Source organism: Aythya ferina (assembly GCF_964211825.1).
Source record: "Aythya ferina genome assembly, chromosome: 2".
Lineage (NCBI taxonomy): Eukaryota > Metazoa > Chordata > Aves > Anseriformes > Anatidae > Aythya > Aythya ferina.
In genome coordinates, this window is record NC_140297.1 from 9816745 (window position 1) to 9836108 (window position 19364).

Consider the following 19364-nt stretch of genomic DNA (forward strand, 5'->3'; position numbering starts at 1 on the left):
GGGATTTCCTAGTCCAAATTATAATTGTTGACTGCATTTAATCCGATGGCTCATTGTTGTAGGTCCTTTGAACCCTTTTGTTTCTCTGTCAAATAAGGAGAATTGTATTTCTCTGTTCCTTCCATAGAAGTCATACGATGTTCATATACTTTGTTAATTATGTTGGTCATGAACACAGGAAATCACAGAAAGACAACAAATACTTATGTAAATATATATCATACTTGATTTGATTTTCCAGGGAAATTACGAGGCCACTTGGCAGGAACTGCTTCATCCCTCCCTCTATTTCACCTACTGTGGTAAAATTAAAAAAAAAAAAAAAAGTAGTGAAACTGCGCTTCCCTCCAAGAAGAGGAAGGGCAAATGTTTAATAAAAGGCTGAAGGGTAGATGATTAATAAAAGCAAAGCATAATGTGGGTACTACCAGTTCTAAAGGGAGAATAAGACTGTATTTTCCAGCGGGAAAAGCTTATGGACTCCTACAGAAACCTCCATTTTCAGACAATGAACTTTAACAGATATGCAATTTATAAAACTGGCATAATTAAGAACATTTCTTTCGTGTAAGGACAGTTGGCTCTAAATATTCTAACTCCAAGGAACAGTTTCTTGCATATTATCATCCCTAGTCTTCTTAGAATGCTTTAAAAGTTAAGGCATGTACTTCATGTCAAATACTTCATGGAATTATAACCCAGCACATATGGAAAATAATAAAATTTTATGCCTCCAGAATTATTCACAACATGGAACTCCTGCTGCGAAAACTTGTTATAGATCAGAAGTGTTCTACGTCCTCTTTCTTTTGAATTATGTTCAAAGAGATGTTGAATTTTAATAGTGTTATGTGAAAGAGCTCAGTGAAATCTCACTGAAGCTGCTGGACAAAATCATCACCTTTCATTCAAGATAAATGCAAGAAACAAGCAAGCTCTTTTATGGAGCTTGATAACTGAAATTACAGAAGTTATCATCAAAAACAAGACAAATGTGAAGCATGTGGGCCCATGAGTTTTTCTAGAAACTGATATGCTTAATGCAGAGAGAGAGGCATTAATCAAGGCAAGATGATTAATCAAGATAAGCAGAAAAAAAACATATGTAAAAGGAATAAAGAAATCACCAGCACAGCTCGACAACCTAACATTGTGATCATGGTAGAAAAAAAGCTGAAAGAGAAGTTGGGGGTAAAATACTGGGTGAAAGAGGTCTGTGAAAGAAGAAAAAAAAAAAAAGAATTCATTGCCTGTTATTTGATTCTGTCTCTGTTCAAGGAAATAAAACTCCATACTTTTTTTTGTAAATAAAATGGAACTACATCAAAGCAAAACCCTGTCCTGATGATGAATTCTCTTTCCAGCTGAGAAGAAAACAACACACAGACCTGGCAAATTGTTTAACCACTCAGGTAAAAATGGATTAATACCATGTGAGAAGAGGCATCCAGTTTTCAAGAAAGGGAACTGTGAGGTGGAATTCCCACTGAACCAAAATAGAATCAATGAAGGAAGTATCTCTCACAAATAGTAATTGGTAAAAAGAGATGAAAACAAGACCAGATGAAATTAAAAGAAGACCTAAATCAGCTGGAGGCCTTTCAAAATTAATTAAAGTAGTGGCTGGAAAATTTCCAGAGCAGTCTAAGAGATGACATGCAGTCAGAGATGAAATCTCTGCTTGAGCCGCAAACACAGAGTAACCAGACAGATTAGGAAGCCCTGTGGCAAAACAGATCAATGAGGTGACTGACAACACATCTGCTGCAGGCGAGAAAGTTTTCAAAGAAAAAGGTAAACCAGAAAAGTTGGAACTAACTTCGGGCTTGCTGGCTGATAAGAGCTATGGCAAAGATATAAAGGGTTGGAGAAGAGAACTGGAACAGAGGGGCAGACAACTGTGCAAGTCTGATGCCTGGAAATGGCCTTAAAGCATTGTAAAAGCCACACTAAGACCCATGTCTTTTTCTTTAGCACTATTATTTTTTACAACATAAATAAAGTTGGTTTGAAAACTGTTTGAAAATGATCTATGTACAAGAATTTGGACTATCTCCAGCTCAGAGACTGCATCTTTGAAAGAAAAAATTCCAGCAAGCTAATCCTTCTCAGACTAACATTAAAACCCAAATGAACAGAAATGTACAGAAAATGTTGAATCTAATCACCAGCTCTAATGGCCTAAGTGAGATGGGACTGAAGAACAATACCTGCTGTTCTTCCTCACATTACCAAAAAGGACATAATCTTTCAAGAAGTGATCACTAGTGAGAAGACTGAAACTGGTCCCTCTCCTGTCCCACAGGGGTACTAGGTATGGATCTGTTCATCAGGAGTAAGAATGCTAAACAGGATGAGCTTGGGTAAAGCATCAGCAATGATTTAGGAAAGATTTTTGCCTGGAAGACAGAGAAGACACTATCTTCATTCAGATCCCGGCAACGTGAAAGTAGTAAATGGGAGTTTGATTACTGAGTGTCTAACAGCACTTGCACAAAAATACTGGGCACTGGATCAACATAACTGGTTGTAGATGGGCCTGCCAATAAAAACAGGAAAAAAGACTATCCAAAACTAAATAATCTGTTCGGTCTTAAATAGAGATAATGAATGTGACCACATGATCATGCAGAAAACATAGACATGAAGAAGAGCAGGCACTGCTGAACAGTGTTGGAGCTCAGGAACTGGGTTCCTTTTGCATGCAAATACATTGGAAAAAGAGATCCAGAAGTATCCATAGCCTTACCCCCTGCCAACATGCCTTTGGTCCATCAGACCAACAAAAAATTGGTCCAAAGTAAAACCCACAAAGTATAATATAGCATGACTGATGGGTGGAAGAATCCAATGCAAATTTAAGACAAACTGCATTTAGAAACTGTGTGTCTGGAATTTAGCATGAAAACTAGATAGTCAGGACAGATCAGGAGCAGTTCAGATTTTGTGATGGATATCAGCTGTGCTGTAAATGCCAGGAAAGTTGTTTTACATTTACGCTTTCATGCTAAACAAATACTTTGTAGACAAGTGTTTTAGAGAAAACAGCTTGATTTGCTTACAGGAGTGGAAACAATTATACCTGTTTCTTGCTGGGGTAGCCTTACAGACAAGGAAAAATTGACTGGATGGTGCCCACCATGCAACTAGGATCTAAGGCTACAAAAAGAGAAAGCAATAGATCTAGTAAATATTGGCAAAGGGTACGCCACACTCCAAGAGTCTCTGTTGGAATTGCTAAAGCATGACATTATGCCTTTAGACAAGGAGCAGCAGATTAATCCCAGGTCTCTGCTCTGGAATCGGTCACTGTTGTTACTATCAGTAGGATAAATACTTCACTGAGCATACAGACGGGGAAGAAAGAAGCACAGCTCAGTATCAGCTGGTTCTGAGTGGAGGAGGGAGAGGGAGGAGAACCACTGAGAAGATGTTTCAGGAATGAATAATTGAATTCAAACAATCCCTGGTGGCAGTACCACAATGTGTATAAACTACAGAAAACTGTATTCAAGTGAACATCAAAGAATTCTGCCTCGAAAGGAGTTAATACCCTATTCTCCTTAGCAAGTTCAGGTTTGCCTTTCTTTATCTTAAATAGCTACTGTTTGGTGAAAAATGGATATAAACTTTGCTCCTGCATCTGGACATTAACCATAACAACTGAACCAGCATATTGACATGTGATCTGCAGGAAGTTTAAAAAAAAAAACAACCAAAGAAAAGTGGGTCATGGTTGAATCTGACATAGGAAGCTTGTTATTTTGAAGTGACAAACATCATCAAAATAAATGTAACAAATACGCTTGAATGGAAACCAATAGAAGAACCAGTAAAATATCACATATCAAGTATATCACATGAAGAGTGGACACATAGCCACACTTGGGAAGCAGCTGATATTGCCAAATAGTGTCCATGAAGCAGCAGACCTGGTGCCGATGGAGAGATTTTTACTGGGATGAGAAATAGCTAAGGAGAACAAAAAGAAAGTGAAAGAAAACGAAGAAATTCAAGTAACAAATGGCATGAAGAACAGAAGTTGAGAGAGACTTTTGACAATGGAGTTGGATAGAAACAGCTTGGGTCACAGAACGAAGAAATAACTTTTCATTTCTAGTCACTCTCTCTGCAAATATGTTGCCTAACTGTTCAATTTAGAATGGTAGAAGAATAAAATATATTCTTCATACTATGGTGGGATGATTAATTCTGATTTCTGTGTTGGCAGCAATGCTCATAAAAGTTTGTTCTTTAAATGCTTCCTTTAAAAATGATAATGTATAATTTTTCAACATGTAAGGATGTAAAAGCTAGAGGTAAAAATATACAAATATGAAAAAATATACAATTTAAAATCTGCTATTACAGGATAGCTAACATGGTATTTGATTTTGCATGTTTAACTTAAAAAATATATTTTCAGGTAGCATGCCTGATATAAGGAATGCACTCAGCAAGGGAATAAAAAAAAGTCTTCTCAACTGTGTCTAATTGCCAAATATTTAAGACAAAAATCACAAGTTACTTGAAAATTTAGGCTGGAACAACTGCTCAACTTACTTCAAGCAGAATGCATTTGCTCTGCACTTCTAAAAACAAGGCCCAAAATATCTCAGATTGAGCATTTAAATATCTAGACACCCAAAATCAAACAAACTTTTTGAAAATTTATCAGAGAAATGGTAGGAAATTGTGCTATGAAGAGCATATAAAGTTGTCTTTAACAGGGCTCAGGCGATAGTTTAAAATCACAGACCAAGTGATGCAGATGACAAAATACGATGATTTCAACTGAATGCAAGCTCCTAAAATACAACAGCTTTCCTAAAATTTTTCCTCAGATATTCTCTATCTTCAGAACAAAAGTTTCTAAATTCATAATGCAAAACAGAAAATAAAAACATATGCTTGTGTTGTTAATAAGCCCTAGTTAGCTGCAACACTTCCTCCATAAACAGCTTTCATAAGCTTCCAGGCAGACTTTTACACTTACAAAGGAATACTGAATGCAGATACCCATCATGCAAACAGACAGCCTGTTATGTAGGCACACACCTAGCCTGGTCCTGTGTGTATGTTCAAATCCGAGAGCTGAACGAGCACATAAAACGACTGCGAGCAAAGTAAGCCCATATTTGCGCATTGGTAATGAGTGTTTTTAGCCTTGCAAAAATTTGTGGATCTACTTAACTTTATGCAGCAGGATTTTAACTCAACTCTTACCTTTATGTGGTAGGGAAAATGTGTAAAAAATTAAGCATTTTGGGGAACCAAAGCATGTGAGAAGTAGATTTTCATGCAAAAATCCACAGCAAACTGTGCTGGGTCCTTTTTGATCCGGAGAATGACAATGAATTCTGACTATGCCCTTAAGAAGGTCAGAGCCTCTAAAATCATCCAGTTCTTGGCAACAGTTTAATTATGGATTCTGGCCTTAAGTTTGGCACTAAAATATGAATACTTTACCCTGAGTTTTTTCTATATATTTTCCAGATCAACTCTTCTTTGACAGGGCTTGTTACATACATAAAATATAATATCCAAATACTAAACTTTAGGAAGACTTTTCATCAAAGTTTTTTTCAAATTCTGAGACTCAAGCACAACAGATTTTACATTAGTTATGTTTTGAGAAGCACAGAAAAACACATGGCTTATAAACTAATCTCAGTTCTCAAGGAGATGTTTAACTTACCTGCCAGAAGTCAGCAACAGTAGCAGGGAGAGGGCCCTGGGTGGCAATATATGCTGGGTTTCGGGGGTCATGGTCCATCTGAAATAAGGAAAGAGAACACAGACTGGATTTGTTTGAAGGAAAATCCCTTGCTGTGTTAGAGACAGAAAGTATGCCAGGGTACTAACAAGTGACTTCCTGAAGGACTGTTTTGCCCCTCCATCCTTCATTGGCAAGCAAAGAATTTTATTTCTATTTATAAACTCAGAGGAGACCTTTTTCCACAAAAGACTGATGCTACCACATGAATATCAGCACACATGATGAGCAACAGCCTATGTCTTCAGTGTGCAGCGTAAGATCATTCATGGTGGTTGACAAAGGCATTTATTTGAGATCAGTACTCGTGGTTTCATAGCAACCTAGGAGCCATATGAAACATTTTTCTACACTGACTGTTAAGAATGCTCCACACAACTAAATATGTTCTCCATTTCCACCGTGCCAGTCAAGGGCACATGTAACTCAGAAAAAGCAAAAATGGGGAACAAATTCAGTTTCTGGCTTTTTCTGGTTAGCTGAGTTGTCTAAATGCATGGATTTGGCCTCAACAGAGGAAGTTCTGCTTAAAGGCCTTAATTATAGCATTTAATTCAAGGAGCAGAAAATTCACTGAGCAGAAAAAATAAAGAATCTAAGAAACAAAGCCATCAAGAGTAAATAGGATTAGTGTGTTACAATGAATGTTTTTGAAGTGATGGGTGGCTTTCTTGGTTCTAAATCATAGGAACCATTCTGCTGAAAAAGAAGATCTGCTGATGGGATTAAAAAACAAACAAACTCATTCTAAACCTGAACTGGGCAATACAAAACTTTGAACATAAAGAAAAAAGACCTGGTTCAGCTCCCAAATGTGTGGTTGTGACTCAGTGACACTGACAACAGCGAGAGTTAACTTATACCCATGTAGCTGAAGGCAAAATTTGTTTCAATACATGATTTTCTTCTATAAATAAAGATCTGAATAAGAATGAATGTGAGTCACATTTGCATTATCAGGAATCTACTGAATTTATTCATAGCCTATCAAAATTTTCAGTGATGGTACATGTCAGTGTAAAAGAAGGCACCTCATAATTATGTGCAACATAAAAGAGGGAAGAACCATAAAGAACAGATGTAAGTTATTCTAACAGAACAACAATATGATGAATGTTGCAAAAAGGAAGAAAACCCTTTTATGATTCTAATTTTCTGATGTATAATTAAACCAGACTTAATATTAAAATTCTCCATGACAACACAACACAGGTAAAATGAAGTCACTTGAAGCCATTTGGAATAAAAGCTTACACTTCTAATTCACCATGGTTATCAGAAACCTTGACCATAGTGTCTATAATACCATCATTTTATTCTGAGCTTCATTAAGATGCTCCTCTGATCAGCAAACAACTCTTCACAACAAGCAACTGCTCAAAACAAATTTCAACCTTGCCTTTTGACAAAAGCAATTTGATAGCAGGACATTTACTACTGCAGGTATTTTGACACTAGGAAAAAAGTCAAAAAGTAACTTTCTTCAGAAAGCAGTATTAGCAGAAAAAACTTAGGAACTATTTCAAAATGGGCAATGTTTTTTTTTTTTTTTTTTTTTTCTTTTCTTTCTTTTTGTTTTGTTTTGTTTTGCTTGTTTCCTTTCAGAATTGAGGCACCAAACTAAACACTGAAAGCAACAACAAATGCGATTAAGCAAAGTCAGGCTTAAAATTTATTTTGCTCTATGATGGATGAAATAATTTCTGTTGTTTTGTTTTGAATCCCACAGAGATCCATAGGATTTAATCATCTGCTTAAATGTTTTCCTGCACTGTAACTAAAAATCTTAGCTTAGAAAAAGTGATCTGCACTGAGAAGGACTTAAAACTCCCCATAGAAACTGCTGTAAGCTGCATGTACATGAAAATGACATCACCTCACTATTCGTGAGCTCAAGAGCCTGACTTGGAAACATAACCAACAGTGAATACACCCAACTTTAAAAAAATAATAGTTTACTTTGAATTTCTCCTTAAAATAAATTCTTTTGTATATATACATGCCAGAAAACAAAGGCAGAAGAAATCAAGGATGATGCAAATAGCGCTGTCATGGAAGAAATACTTCTCAACATTCAGCTGATAAATCAGGAATAGGACAATCTTGGCATTTCAGCATTAATCAACCTCTGTCACAAAGGTGCTGTTGGAACGTGGCAAACATTACAATAAGCACAGAGTAGTGAAGTGTATCAGCAGTTTAACAATAATTCAAAAGACAACTACAATTATTACATTCCAAGCACATTGTGTTGTGCAGAAAACAATCATGAGCAGAAACTCTTCTTGCTTGGAGCAAATAGAAGGCAGCAGAAAGCCCTATCACACTATTAAATGATCTTTAACTAAACAACAGTAAGAGCAAAGATTAAACTAATTAAATGAAATTCCTGGTTTCATCAATTTTCTATTATATGTACTGTTTTAAGGCTGAGTATTTTGAGAAAAATGTAAAAAATCACTACTCTGGTCACATTCAAATTAACATGAGCAGGCGACAGCGAAGGACAGTTCTTCAATGTTTTTGTTATGTTCTTTTCTATTCTCTCAAGGTCACCAAGAACACCAACAGCATCTTAATCTATCAAAGTTAACAAAAGTTTGAATAAAGAAATAAAGTCAGTAATGGGTTTTAAACTAACTAATCAAGGATCAAGTAAAAAGCTTTTTTATGTCAGTAGTCATTACCTTCTTTCAAGAATCCCTGAGATCTCTCACTTCACCAAAATAAAGCAAAAAATGTATTCTCCAAGAAGAATAGAGAACACCAGGCTCCATACCATCAAGTATTATTAAAACAAAAATCAACTGTTTGTTAATATTTGACTTAGGAAAATTCTTCAGAAATCATCCTACTAGCAATTGCTTAAAAATAACAAGATTTTTCCCTTTATGTTTTATTATGTGCTTTTTATCAAAGAAAAAAATTCACATGAGTAACATTAGAACTGGGCAGAACAGCCATTTTTGGCAAGAAAAAAAGGTGCAATTATTACTTCAGTTTTATTATGGATGAATTCTCATTTTCTGCAGTGATACAACGAAGGCAAGCCTGGTGATAATGGTTCAATCTAGGTTTCCTTAATATTGTATTAAGGGGAAAAAGGGATCAAGGATTACTGCAACTGATCATGCAATTAACTGTGGTCATTTTGGTGGTCATTTTTGGTCATTTTGCCACTGTCAAAGATGGAAACAAACAGGATGAGCATTCATGTTCATTGTTGGAAAAGAAATACCACAGAAAACAGTCCCTAACTATTAGATATGTTAGTATCTAATATAAAAACAAACAAACAAACAAACAAAACAACTAAAAATAACTAATAAAAACTTGTATTTTTCTATAGTAATTTTTTTTCATTGTAATTATAGCTGTATCTTAAGGTAGGAAAATATGGGAAGAACACTATCACAATTAGTTGCAACTTTGTTAAATTAATACCAGACCACAGACCAAAACTACCCTATTTTTTCTTACAAGAGCTCTAATATCCAGTTGCTTTATTTTTGCATGGTTTCCCTGAAGACTCCTGAATTTTTGTGAGTTTTTACATAGACTTCCTAGCACTGCATGATTTCACTGATAATGCTGATGAAATACAGCAATATCAATACATACTGGGAGAAAATCCTGGTACATATAGATTCTTGTTAAGCAGTTTTGTGTCATTGTAAGCATTGAGTATCAATGACTATTTTGGACTCTCACATAAATGATCCATCGATTTATTCCTGCCCTTTACCTTCCCCATCAGCTTGTCCAATCCTTACTTGCCACAGAGAAAAATGCTCCCAGTTACACTGTATTTGCCTTGATCTAAATCTTCTGTGTCTGGCTGAAATATTCCTAAATCATATGAGAGCAGAACGAGATCCAGTGGAGACTAAACACGATGGAAAGAAAGCTGAACTCTGATTAATTAATGCCTTAAGAATTTGTATGGATTCAAGGTACCGAGTAGTTTCCAGATTCAATGTGTTTATCATGCCAATAAAATCTACTTTCACGTATCTAATTAATGCACTCTATAGAGTATAGATAATCTATAAAAGTAAAAGTAAAAAAAAAAAAAAAAAAAAAGTTGTAAAACAAATTGTATCCAGCAGATACTGGTGAACTTTGTAATCACATTTCAGCATTAAAACTAAAAAGGTAGACCAGTCCTCATTTTCATGTTTGAATTAAAATTTAAAACAATTTTTAAATCCTTCTTTTAAAACCCCTAATGGAATGAAAGAAGTAAATCTGGCTGTGAATGCCATTATGAATTTTGGAGTCTATTCTTCGTGATGAAATTTGTATGCTGTGTTTGAACAAACTGTCACGTTAATGACATTCCTCAGTCTGGTGTCTTCAATAATAAGCAAACTGAGTTTTTAAATGTAGTTGATGGGATTTTTTTTCTCTCTCAGACACCCTATGAGGAAAAACAGAATTCCCATTTACTTTCATGACCTCTGATTTAAAAGCAAAGATTGCACATTATTTACTACTGGATGATTTTCCTGAAATTTAATGAGGACTAAGTACAAATATGACAGATGTAATTATCACAGTTTTATTCTGCACAGTCAGGGTCTCCTTGTGCTGTAATTGCAAGCTTTTCATTCAGCTGCCGATAGCAGAGTTATTATCATAGTACTTTATGTTATTTCAGAGAGGAGGGAAACAGATTTCTACCCCACTTTTACCCTGAAAATTCTCCCAAGGACTCATTTTGCCTGGCCTGATGCTACATTGAAGTTAAATGGCTACAGGAAGAACTTGGACTAAATCTCTGCTGATTCTCCTCACCAACCTCCAGCTGTGGTGAGGCCATCAATCTAACCCCAGTTTTCACAACATATTGGAGGGAAAGGAGGTCTTGAGGGGGTAGCATTTTTTAAAAGGCAGGAACATGTGGGCAGGTGGCCAGCCCATTGTCTAGCGAGGGGATTTTTTTACTGTGTTCTGCTGCACTCATTTAGACTTAAGTTAAGGTTGAGTGAGCCCCAGCTGGAGGCTGGACCACTGACCCAGAAGCTGGAGATACCCTGCGACTTGTACGCGACTGGAAGCCTCCCTACCCGAAGCTCAAATATAATTACTTTATTTTACACTCTTCCCTTGCCAGACAGCTCACACGCGCAGGGAGGAGAAATCCTCTTCTCGTCAGTTCAGGCTGTACTGGTCCTCTGCTTTTAGTTCCCATCTTGCAGCCCACTACAACGCTCGCTTCCAACCCAAAAACAGAAGCAACATCACCATATTGACATGGTAATTACTGAGGTTATTTAAGTTGAAAGGCAGCATTCTTAAAGAAAGAAATTGCAGGATTTTTTCAAGAGTGATTAAAGGCAGACTTGCTCACAAAGAAGTGGATCAAATGTGTGTGCTAACAGAAAATGTCTCAAATAAACAGCAGTAGTAACAGTAAGTATGTCCAGCTCAGGCTGCAGAAAATACTGCAGAATCAAGTGCCCAATATAATATTTCAGTAGGTATCTCAGGTTGTAAGCAGCTCATAAAGTCTCTATCACTCCTATATTCTACCTCACTGTTCACAAACAATTCCAGATTAACAAATACAATTACACTAACTTTAAGATATCTCATTTGTCTTGAAATGAAACAGTTTGCAGGGAGTCTTTCCAAACTATGAGCTTGCAAAGTAGTGATTTCCTCCTACCAACCTCCCACTGCATCACCTTCAGGAAACACACATTTTATCTATGGCTTCCAAAATAGTGAAATGACTATTGAGTTAGCACAAAACCATCTGGAGCATCTCTTTCCTTGGAATAACAGGTCGTCTACGTAAATGTTGGCTGTGGCACTCCTTCCCACACATCAGGATCCCTATCCTACCAAGAGGTAGAGGAGATCATAAGTTTCTCTTGGCAGTTTTCTATGGCTATGCAAGATCCTGAGTGTTCATCTTAACCCAGTGAAACACTTGTGCGCCCACTTATCTCTGAGTATACAAATACTGCCATAAGAGATAGGGAGACAACTAGAACTTTGCTTCATCACTGTGACTTATTTGGACAAAACTCTTGAGTATGAGAAAGCTATAAAAATGAAATATCTTCTAGTCTCGCAGAAGAAAATACCCTTGTGTGCTGGATGGAGTGGCAAGACTACAACTCCCTGTTAAAACATTACTTAAAAGCTGTGAAAGTGGAGATCCTCTCCCTTCACTACCACAGGGCATCCAGACAAAGCAAACTACTTCCCAGTTATGTCAATGGAATATCTTGGTCTTGCTTCTCCACCCACAACACTACCCGATCTCAAACTTTTCTCATCAGTGCAATTAAGGGAATAACTACAGTATAATCTAAAAATATAATTGCAACAGGCATATACACACATGCAAGCTTTCACCCCTTACCCATGCTAATCTGTGTATTAAAACCAGGATGTGTCCACAATAACTTTTGGGCAAGTTGCAGAAACCCATCCTGGTGTCTTTGGTAAAAACTCCTGCCATCTGTACTGCTGCCAGTGTTGAACCTGGCTTAGCCCCATGTCTACAAATGCTGCAATTCCACTTCCTGTAGTCATGTGAATGACAACCGAGCTCTTAAAAGAATATGATATCTTAATTACTGCATACACCTTGCACTTGCTATGAAACCTCTCAGATTTACTACCAAATTAAGGCTTGAACTCACCCAATATTCCTTGGAGCTCCAAGTTACTTTGATGATCTTCTAATCCTAGGGCCAGATAAGAGCTTGTTCTAGGCAGAGACAGACTTAAAAGTAGTCTAAAAACTGCATTAATCTTTGTGCATCTATCCTTGTTGTCTAAAATGACAGCTGGCAATCCCTGAAACATGCGGGTGCTTTGGTCTACCCTCTACCCTAAGCCAAAGACAAAAACATCCTGAAGATGCCCGTTGAGTTCTATGTGTTTTTAAACGCGTATTTATGTGAAAAAAACATTTTTATATATTCAAGGAAATGAGGCTTTTGAACTCCACTGAAAGTAAAGACGATGAAGCTCACAGAACCGTTTATATATATATATATATAAAGATATATATATATATATTTTTTTTTCTGTTTTGGAAGAAGCATTCTCAACAACATTAGAAGGAAGGAAGCAGCCTGTAATTTCATGCTGTTGCAAATTGTCAGCTGCCTTGCCCACATGAATTGATTTAACTGGGGGAGTGATGCTCCCCAGGAAAATGAGACAGTAATGGCATACACAACCCGCTACAGTGAGAGCTAATTCTCCATCTTAAATTCTTTCTCACACAGTTTCCCTATAATAATTTAGATACTTAAGTAATGTGAAAAAGAACCAAGTGCAAAGTGACTCCCATACTTTTTCTCCCTCAAATGTTATCTTGACACTTCCATTGAGAAGCTAGGACAGGGCAATGCTACTGGCTCCATCATAGCTGTTTTATTTCTAATAGTGGAGACCTCTTCTTGTCACTTTTCATTGACAAGAAAGGATCCATATTCAGTTTGCGTAGGGTGAGAAAGGGCAGCTGGGCCAGGCTGGAGTATTCAGAGGCAAAAACTGGGCAGACCTATTTTGCAGATTGAATGGACACATGAGTGGAGAGGGAACTTGTTCTTGCTTTTGAAACAGCAAGCTCAGAGAAGAACCAGGAGAGCTACAGAAACATAGAGCTACACATCGGGAAGGCGGTAGATGAGGAAAGCTATGAGGAAATGTCCAGAAATTCAGAAGCTCATGGAGCTCAGTTGTCTGCACCTGCATAAACCATTCCTCCTCTGACAGCAGTAGGACTAGGTAAAAAATGAGTGAAAAACAAGAAAGCTTTACCTCCTCAGAAAAGGAAAGCCATACTAAGGGTATATTGCTGAATTTTATGATCAGTAAATTACTAACATCAAGCACAGAAAACCTGACATTATTACGAGGTAGAAGAACGACCATCTAGTGACTATTTTCTTAGTACATAATCCTTTAGAGTATTGAACACATTTGTAGGATATTTCTTTCTCTTCAAAGAGAAAGTACACTGAGACATCAGTGTTGTGCGGCAGTGAGGTACCTCAAGTTATCATATTTTAACAACAGGGAAAGACAGGGACCGATTATTTGGATTATTTCTCTTAGGTTGTTGTACTTACAATTGGGCTAGCATTAATGTAGTCTGAATTGTCGTGGCTATTTTCAGCTTTCAGACATATCCTGGAATGATCATCTGCAAAGGCAAAAATAAAGAGATGAAAGTTTCTATACAAATATTTTACTCATTGTAAGTTAAACAATGCAAAGTCAGATTAATGTGTTATTTCAAGACAGCTAAACAGTGTATATCGCAGACAGGATATTTCCTTCTGATTCCTAACCTAGCATAGCTTTGATGGAAACACCGAGTCAAAGCCTGACTCAGGAACAAAGCTCTATGATAGTTCGGAGGATGCGTAAGAGAAAGCATGTCTTCATTAGAGAAGGCCTTGTTAGTGTTAGGTCAGAGGTTGGACTAGGTGATCTTAGAGGTCTCTTCCAACCTAGACTATTCCGCGATTCTGTGATTCTACGAGATGCACCATAATATGGTGTTGTTCAGGGAGTTTAAGATTTAAACTAGGAAAATTACTAGGAAAAAAAAAAATAAACAGTATTACAGAAAACATTCCTGTGTTTGCAGGGTCATGGAAGAAGTAAGCTGATGGATTTGGTCCATCTGGTTTCTCTATAAAATGAACAGCCGGAACATCGAAGTACAATTTAGAGCTGGACAGAAAGTTAATGTGACCTGATCAAACACCATTGCTGTGTGGTGCTACATGTGATGTGAGGAGACAATATGACTTGGCGGTGCTCACAGGAGAGACAAAATCAGATAACAGCTACAAATAAAAGTATGATGGGAACACATACAGATGTTCCTGCGCTGTTAGTAATGTAGCCAGTTCAGGCACTACTAGTAAAGAAAACAGCAACTCTGGACGTAAAAGATTTACTCATGTTTGTCCATCATCATGATTCTTTTACTGTGTTTTAGCTGGTATTTTACTGGTTCTTGTTCAGTTATGCTTAGAGCAGATATCCTTGCCCTTTAAATTCTTTAATCTTCAAACTCTAGCCCTTTTTTAAAATTTCAGGGTATATATAATGGATGGCATTTATTTGTCTGTATGTATTGAGTGACAATGCAGATGTCTGCATCTGTTCCAGTCATCTAGATTCACTTTTCGTTAAGAGAAAAAAATATTTCTAGGTGATGAATCATCTCATCTTGATTTAGCTGTCTCAGGCCAGACAAATTACACACCAGAAGTTCCTTTTTCTTTCTTTTGACTACAGAGAGAAGACCAGACCACATACAGATAATTTATGCAAGAAATGTCTACATCTTTAAATACGAATTCCAAACAACTTGTATATGATACATAATCAGCATGGTTCACACATCTCAGCAAACCTACCCTGCACAGTGTAGTGTGGAGAGAAGTTGTGGAAATCTTCTACTTTGGGTGTTTCCAAGTTGAACATGGAAACTGATGTTTTGAGAGGATCTTTCCACCAGTTACTCAAAAAGCCAAAGTAAGGGTACATAAACATACCTTGACCCCTTTGTATCTTGTCTAGTGACCATCATGATACCATTCCTAATAGCAGAACTACAAGTTGGCTTTTGAAATTATTAAGTACTCTTATGTTAATAGTAAGTAACAATAAATGGGGTATCAAACATCGTAAGTAGTACACAGGAAAGTAAAGATGGGGTTTGAGCACTACTTATATTTATTCACCAGTAATCTCATGGCAGTTCAATATGTGAAAGGCAAATGTGAACAACATTCTTCTGGAATAAGACTAGAAGTGTAACAAATAAAGCATGACAAATAAATGAAGAACCATTCATTACTATTCACATAAAATTATTTCCTCTGGTGAGTTTTAAACAGAACATGAAGGTCAAGAAGATGAGAAAGGGAGCATGGTCATGGATACTGTTCACCTTTACTTTGGCACCACTGCCCCCCAAAAAATGAAATAGAACAATGAACATCTGAGATCTTGGGACTACCCAAGATTTTTTACAGGATGCTTTACAGTAAGCATTTTCACAGAGTGCTTGAGGAAGATCTACAGATCTGAAACAAGTTTCAAAATGTATAACCAAAAATGGCTATTGGAGATACACAGGTTAAATGCATAAAATCTCACCTCTCACATATCTTAGGCTAGGTAAGCTCTTAAGAACAGACGCATCCATTATACAGCAAAAGTGTTTGAACTAATCACCAAAGAAAATTCGTGAGGTGTTTTCAAGTAATGGATGTGGGAGACATCAGGGACTATGACTCATTGGTATTTAGCAAACAGATGTTAGTGTGGTTCTCCAATAAAAAGTCAAGTATCAGATCTGTAATTTTGGAAATCTTTTCTTTTTTTAAACATAATATTTTATCCAGATTCCCCCCTTTTAGTGTACCTTATCATTATCTTGCTGTCTTGTAGGGTTTATCAGAGGGTGACACAAGTTAATGCTTTCATAGTAGTGAGACTTTGTACTTGCTTTCAGAAAAAAAAAAAAAAAAAAGAAAAAAGAAAAAAACAAACAGGTGCAAAAAAGGTTGGACATGTGTTTTCTGCATATAGCAAGAGTTTTCACCCATGTGTAGTTCAGTTGCAGCATTAAGTGTTCATATTGACAATGAACAGATTGTGCTTGTCTATGCCTGTTATCACCTCAAAGCTTCTAGGAACTAGCATAATAGCTCTCCAGAAACAGGCAGAAAAGGAAAAAAAAATACCACAGACACCCGTTTGCTAAGAATTACATTAACAATTAGCAATGTTAGCATAAGCAATAAGCAACTATGGGGAAATGCCGAATGTACAAGGTTTTTTGTTTTTGTTTTGTCAACTACACATTGATTATGTCACAGGCAATGAAAAAGGAGCTGGAAAATGAGGAGATACAAAGAGAAAGGAAGGGGATGAAAGAAAAGTAAGAAATATAAGATCAATCTAAAAAGCAAGCAAGAAAGATGAATGAAGAAATAGGAGGGGAGAGGGAAGATAATAAGGAAGTGAGAGAAAAGACAAATGCTGTTACTAGCTACTGCAATCTGGGCAAGCTACAACTAGCCATCATTTCAAATATCTACAATAGCTACAGACAAATGCTGCACTACTTTGCATTTGTTATCGCTTGAGCCAAACCACAGCTGAGAGAAAAATAAAATGTATAGATAGACGTGTGTGGCAGAGAGAGGCTTCCTAAACAAGAAGGCTACTACTAACATATAGCTGAGGAGAAATACAACACAATGTGGTATTTTATACGCATAAGGAATAAAGTGTAGAGAATAGAAGATAAACGATAAAATATAAAGCAAACACGAGTTTGCAATATATAAAAACTCAGCTTATAAACTGAGACACCTAAATTAAGTTGTTTACATAATGGTATCTATGTATACTAGGTCACAGTTAATGGGACTTGATTTAGTTGGCTAAACATCAACTCCATAACATATGAGAAACTGTAGAGTAGATGTTTGCACAAGGTTAACAAATATGACACAAAACCTAAAGGCTTCTTTCCTATTGGACCAGCATCTGAAACTCACACAGGCTATCTGAAGGTCATCCTAGAGCTATTAATTCCACTGTAAACCATAAACCTATTTTTGGGCATTGCATAGCTCTTTCAGTACCACTGCACTGACTGAGCACTTCAATGGTGGTAATGGGAGTTTTGACATTTGGTTCACATGGAGCCAACTACATAGAGCCACTTAAATTTATGCATCTTAATCTATGATTTCACAGAATCATGCTCACACTGAATCATTAATTTGATGCTTCAGTGCATATGGGAGAATTTTGGTTGTCTGAAACCTGGCATCGCATAGCAGGGCATCACTCCCAACAACCAAGATGGCACCTTTTGCCTGGACCATTGTTTTCCTCTGTACAGATTTAGACTGGCATTTTCCCCTCTACATACATGCAGATATAAAAGCACTTTACAGAACTACACTGAAGTAAGAAAGTGAAGAACTATTGAGGAGCAAAAGTGGAACAGTCTGAAGACTGTGAAGAATCATGATGAAGAATCACGAATAAGCAGCTTGCTCTAATATATACCACGACCTGTGGACAGAGTGATGATAGACAAGATGCTCACTGCAAAGAATATTTCCCAGATGTTTAAAATGCATGTATATATCTATGGTATACACACATACTCTCATATATAACAACATGCAGTATTGATCCTATTGATGTGTTTTTCAGAGATGCAAGAAGAGAAAATTAAATGCAAAAACCATTTTTTTTTTGACATCAACAAATGGGGCTGTTCATGTGTTCATACAGAAAAGGAGGCACTGCATTACCCTAAATTATGGCAACCTTCCTGTTGCTTGCATAAAATGATGAAATTTTATTAATTTGGAAGGTCTGAGTTACTTCACTTTGAATATTTTAAACTAGTAATTAATTAACTAAGTGCAGTGTTGAGATGCTTCTGCCACCAAATATTTTAGAATCTGTAAAGAGAGAAGACACGTAAAAGAATAAGATAGGATAGAATTGTGAGCTTAAAGATCTTGTTTATCTAGAAATGACATCAGTTATGTAATCAGTAAGAATAATATCCCAATATTTTAAGAGTGGTTGAGAAAGGAAAAAGTGAAGTAAATACAACGTGATATGAAAGCTTCTTTGAAGCCTTCCTAAGATGAAATCTTTTGCATGAATTGGCAATCTTGTTTTACCTTGTCAAGGTGATTATGAATATGAAAAGGGTAAGGAAATGCTAACAAGGCATTACTCTGAGAATACTTTGAATATAGCATAACAACTTAGTAGCATATCAAAAGAATATCAACTTTGCTTCTTAATTTATTCAGAAGCAAATCTGTGACTTTTTGCTACAGTTTTCATGTCAGTCAAAACCTGGGCAAACTGGGCTCTTTCTCAAGTCAGTCTAATCCTAGAATGTACAATAACCACCATCTCATCAAAATTTATTATTGTTTAAGCTATGTGCCATGCTTTTCACCTATCATCAAAGTAGTTTGAGGGGTATAACATGACAGCTGTTTACCAGTACACAGCAACTTTGGAAAGTAAGAGCAGGTAATTTTGTGCAACTCAGTCACAATGGAAAGTTCCAAGTATGCTAATAGCCAGAACAGAAGTTTTCATGTTGTAACAAAGCCATGAAATAGCATTTTCCTCTTGTAGAAGTACTAAGAGACTTTAAGTGCACTAAAACATTTATAATTAAAGCTTTAAATAAACTGCAGACACCCTGTTGGTGTCCAAATACCTTCATGAGTAGTATTGATTCAGTCTGGACTCAGTGCTGAGAAGAACAGGGATACAATGCACCATGGAAGAAGCAAGGGGCAGGGATTTGTAAACTGATGGCTGATCACTGTAGGCTGATTCATCCACTTGGTACAATATGATGAAAAAAAGCTATCAGCTCCGCTCTGAAAATAGCTCAGCTCTCTAGTGTGGCATGACACCCAAGCTCAAATTTTCTGCTCTTTAGCCCTGCTACAGCTATAATGCTTCTGGACTCATGACTAGACTGTTCTAGTCTGAAGGTCCCTATCTCACTGCTCATTGTATCATGCAG

General features: G+C 36.7%; 1 protein-coding gene across 3 annotated transcripts in view; it reads right to left on the minus strand.

Moving 5' to 3' along the window:
* The window catches only part of PTPRN2 (protein tyrosine phosphatase receptor type N2), a 649793-nt gene that overhangs the window by 40652 nt on the left and 589777 nt on the right, over positions 1-19364 (minus strand). For all 3 annotated transcript variants that reach the window (XM_084509497.1, XM_084509495.1, XM_084509496.1), the window contains 2 exons: positions 13879-13952; positions 5699-5776 (listed from right to left, as the gene is read on the minus strand). In XM_084509497.1, coding sequence (XP_084365623.1) covers positions 5699-5776; positions 13879-13952 — 152 coding nt within the window. The remainder of the gene's footprint in view (positions 1-5698; positions 5777-13878; positions 13953-19364) is intronic.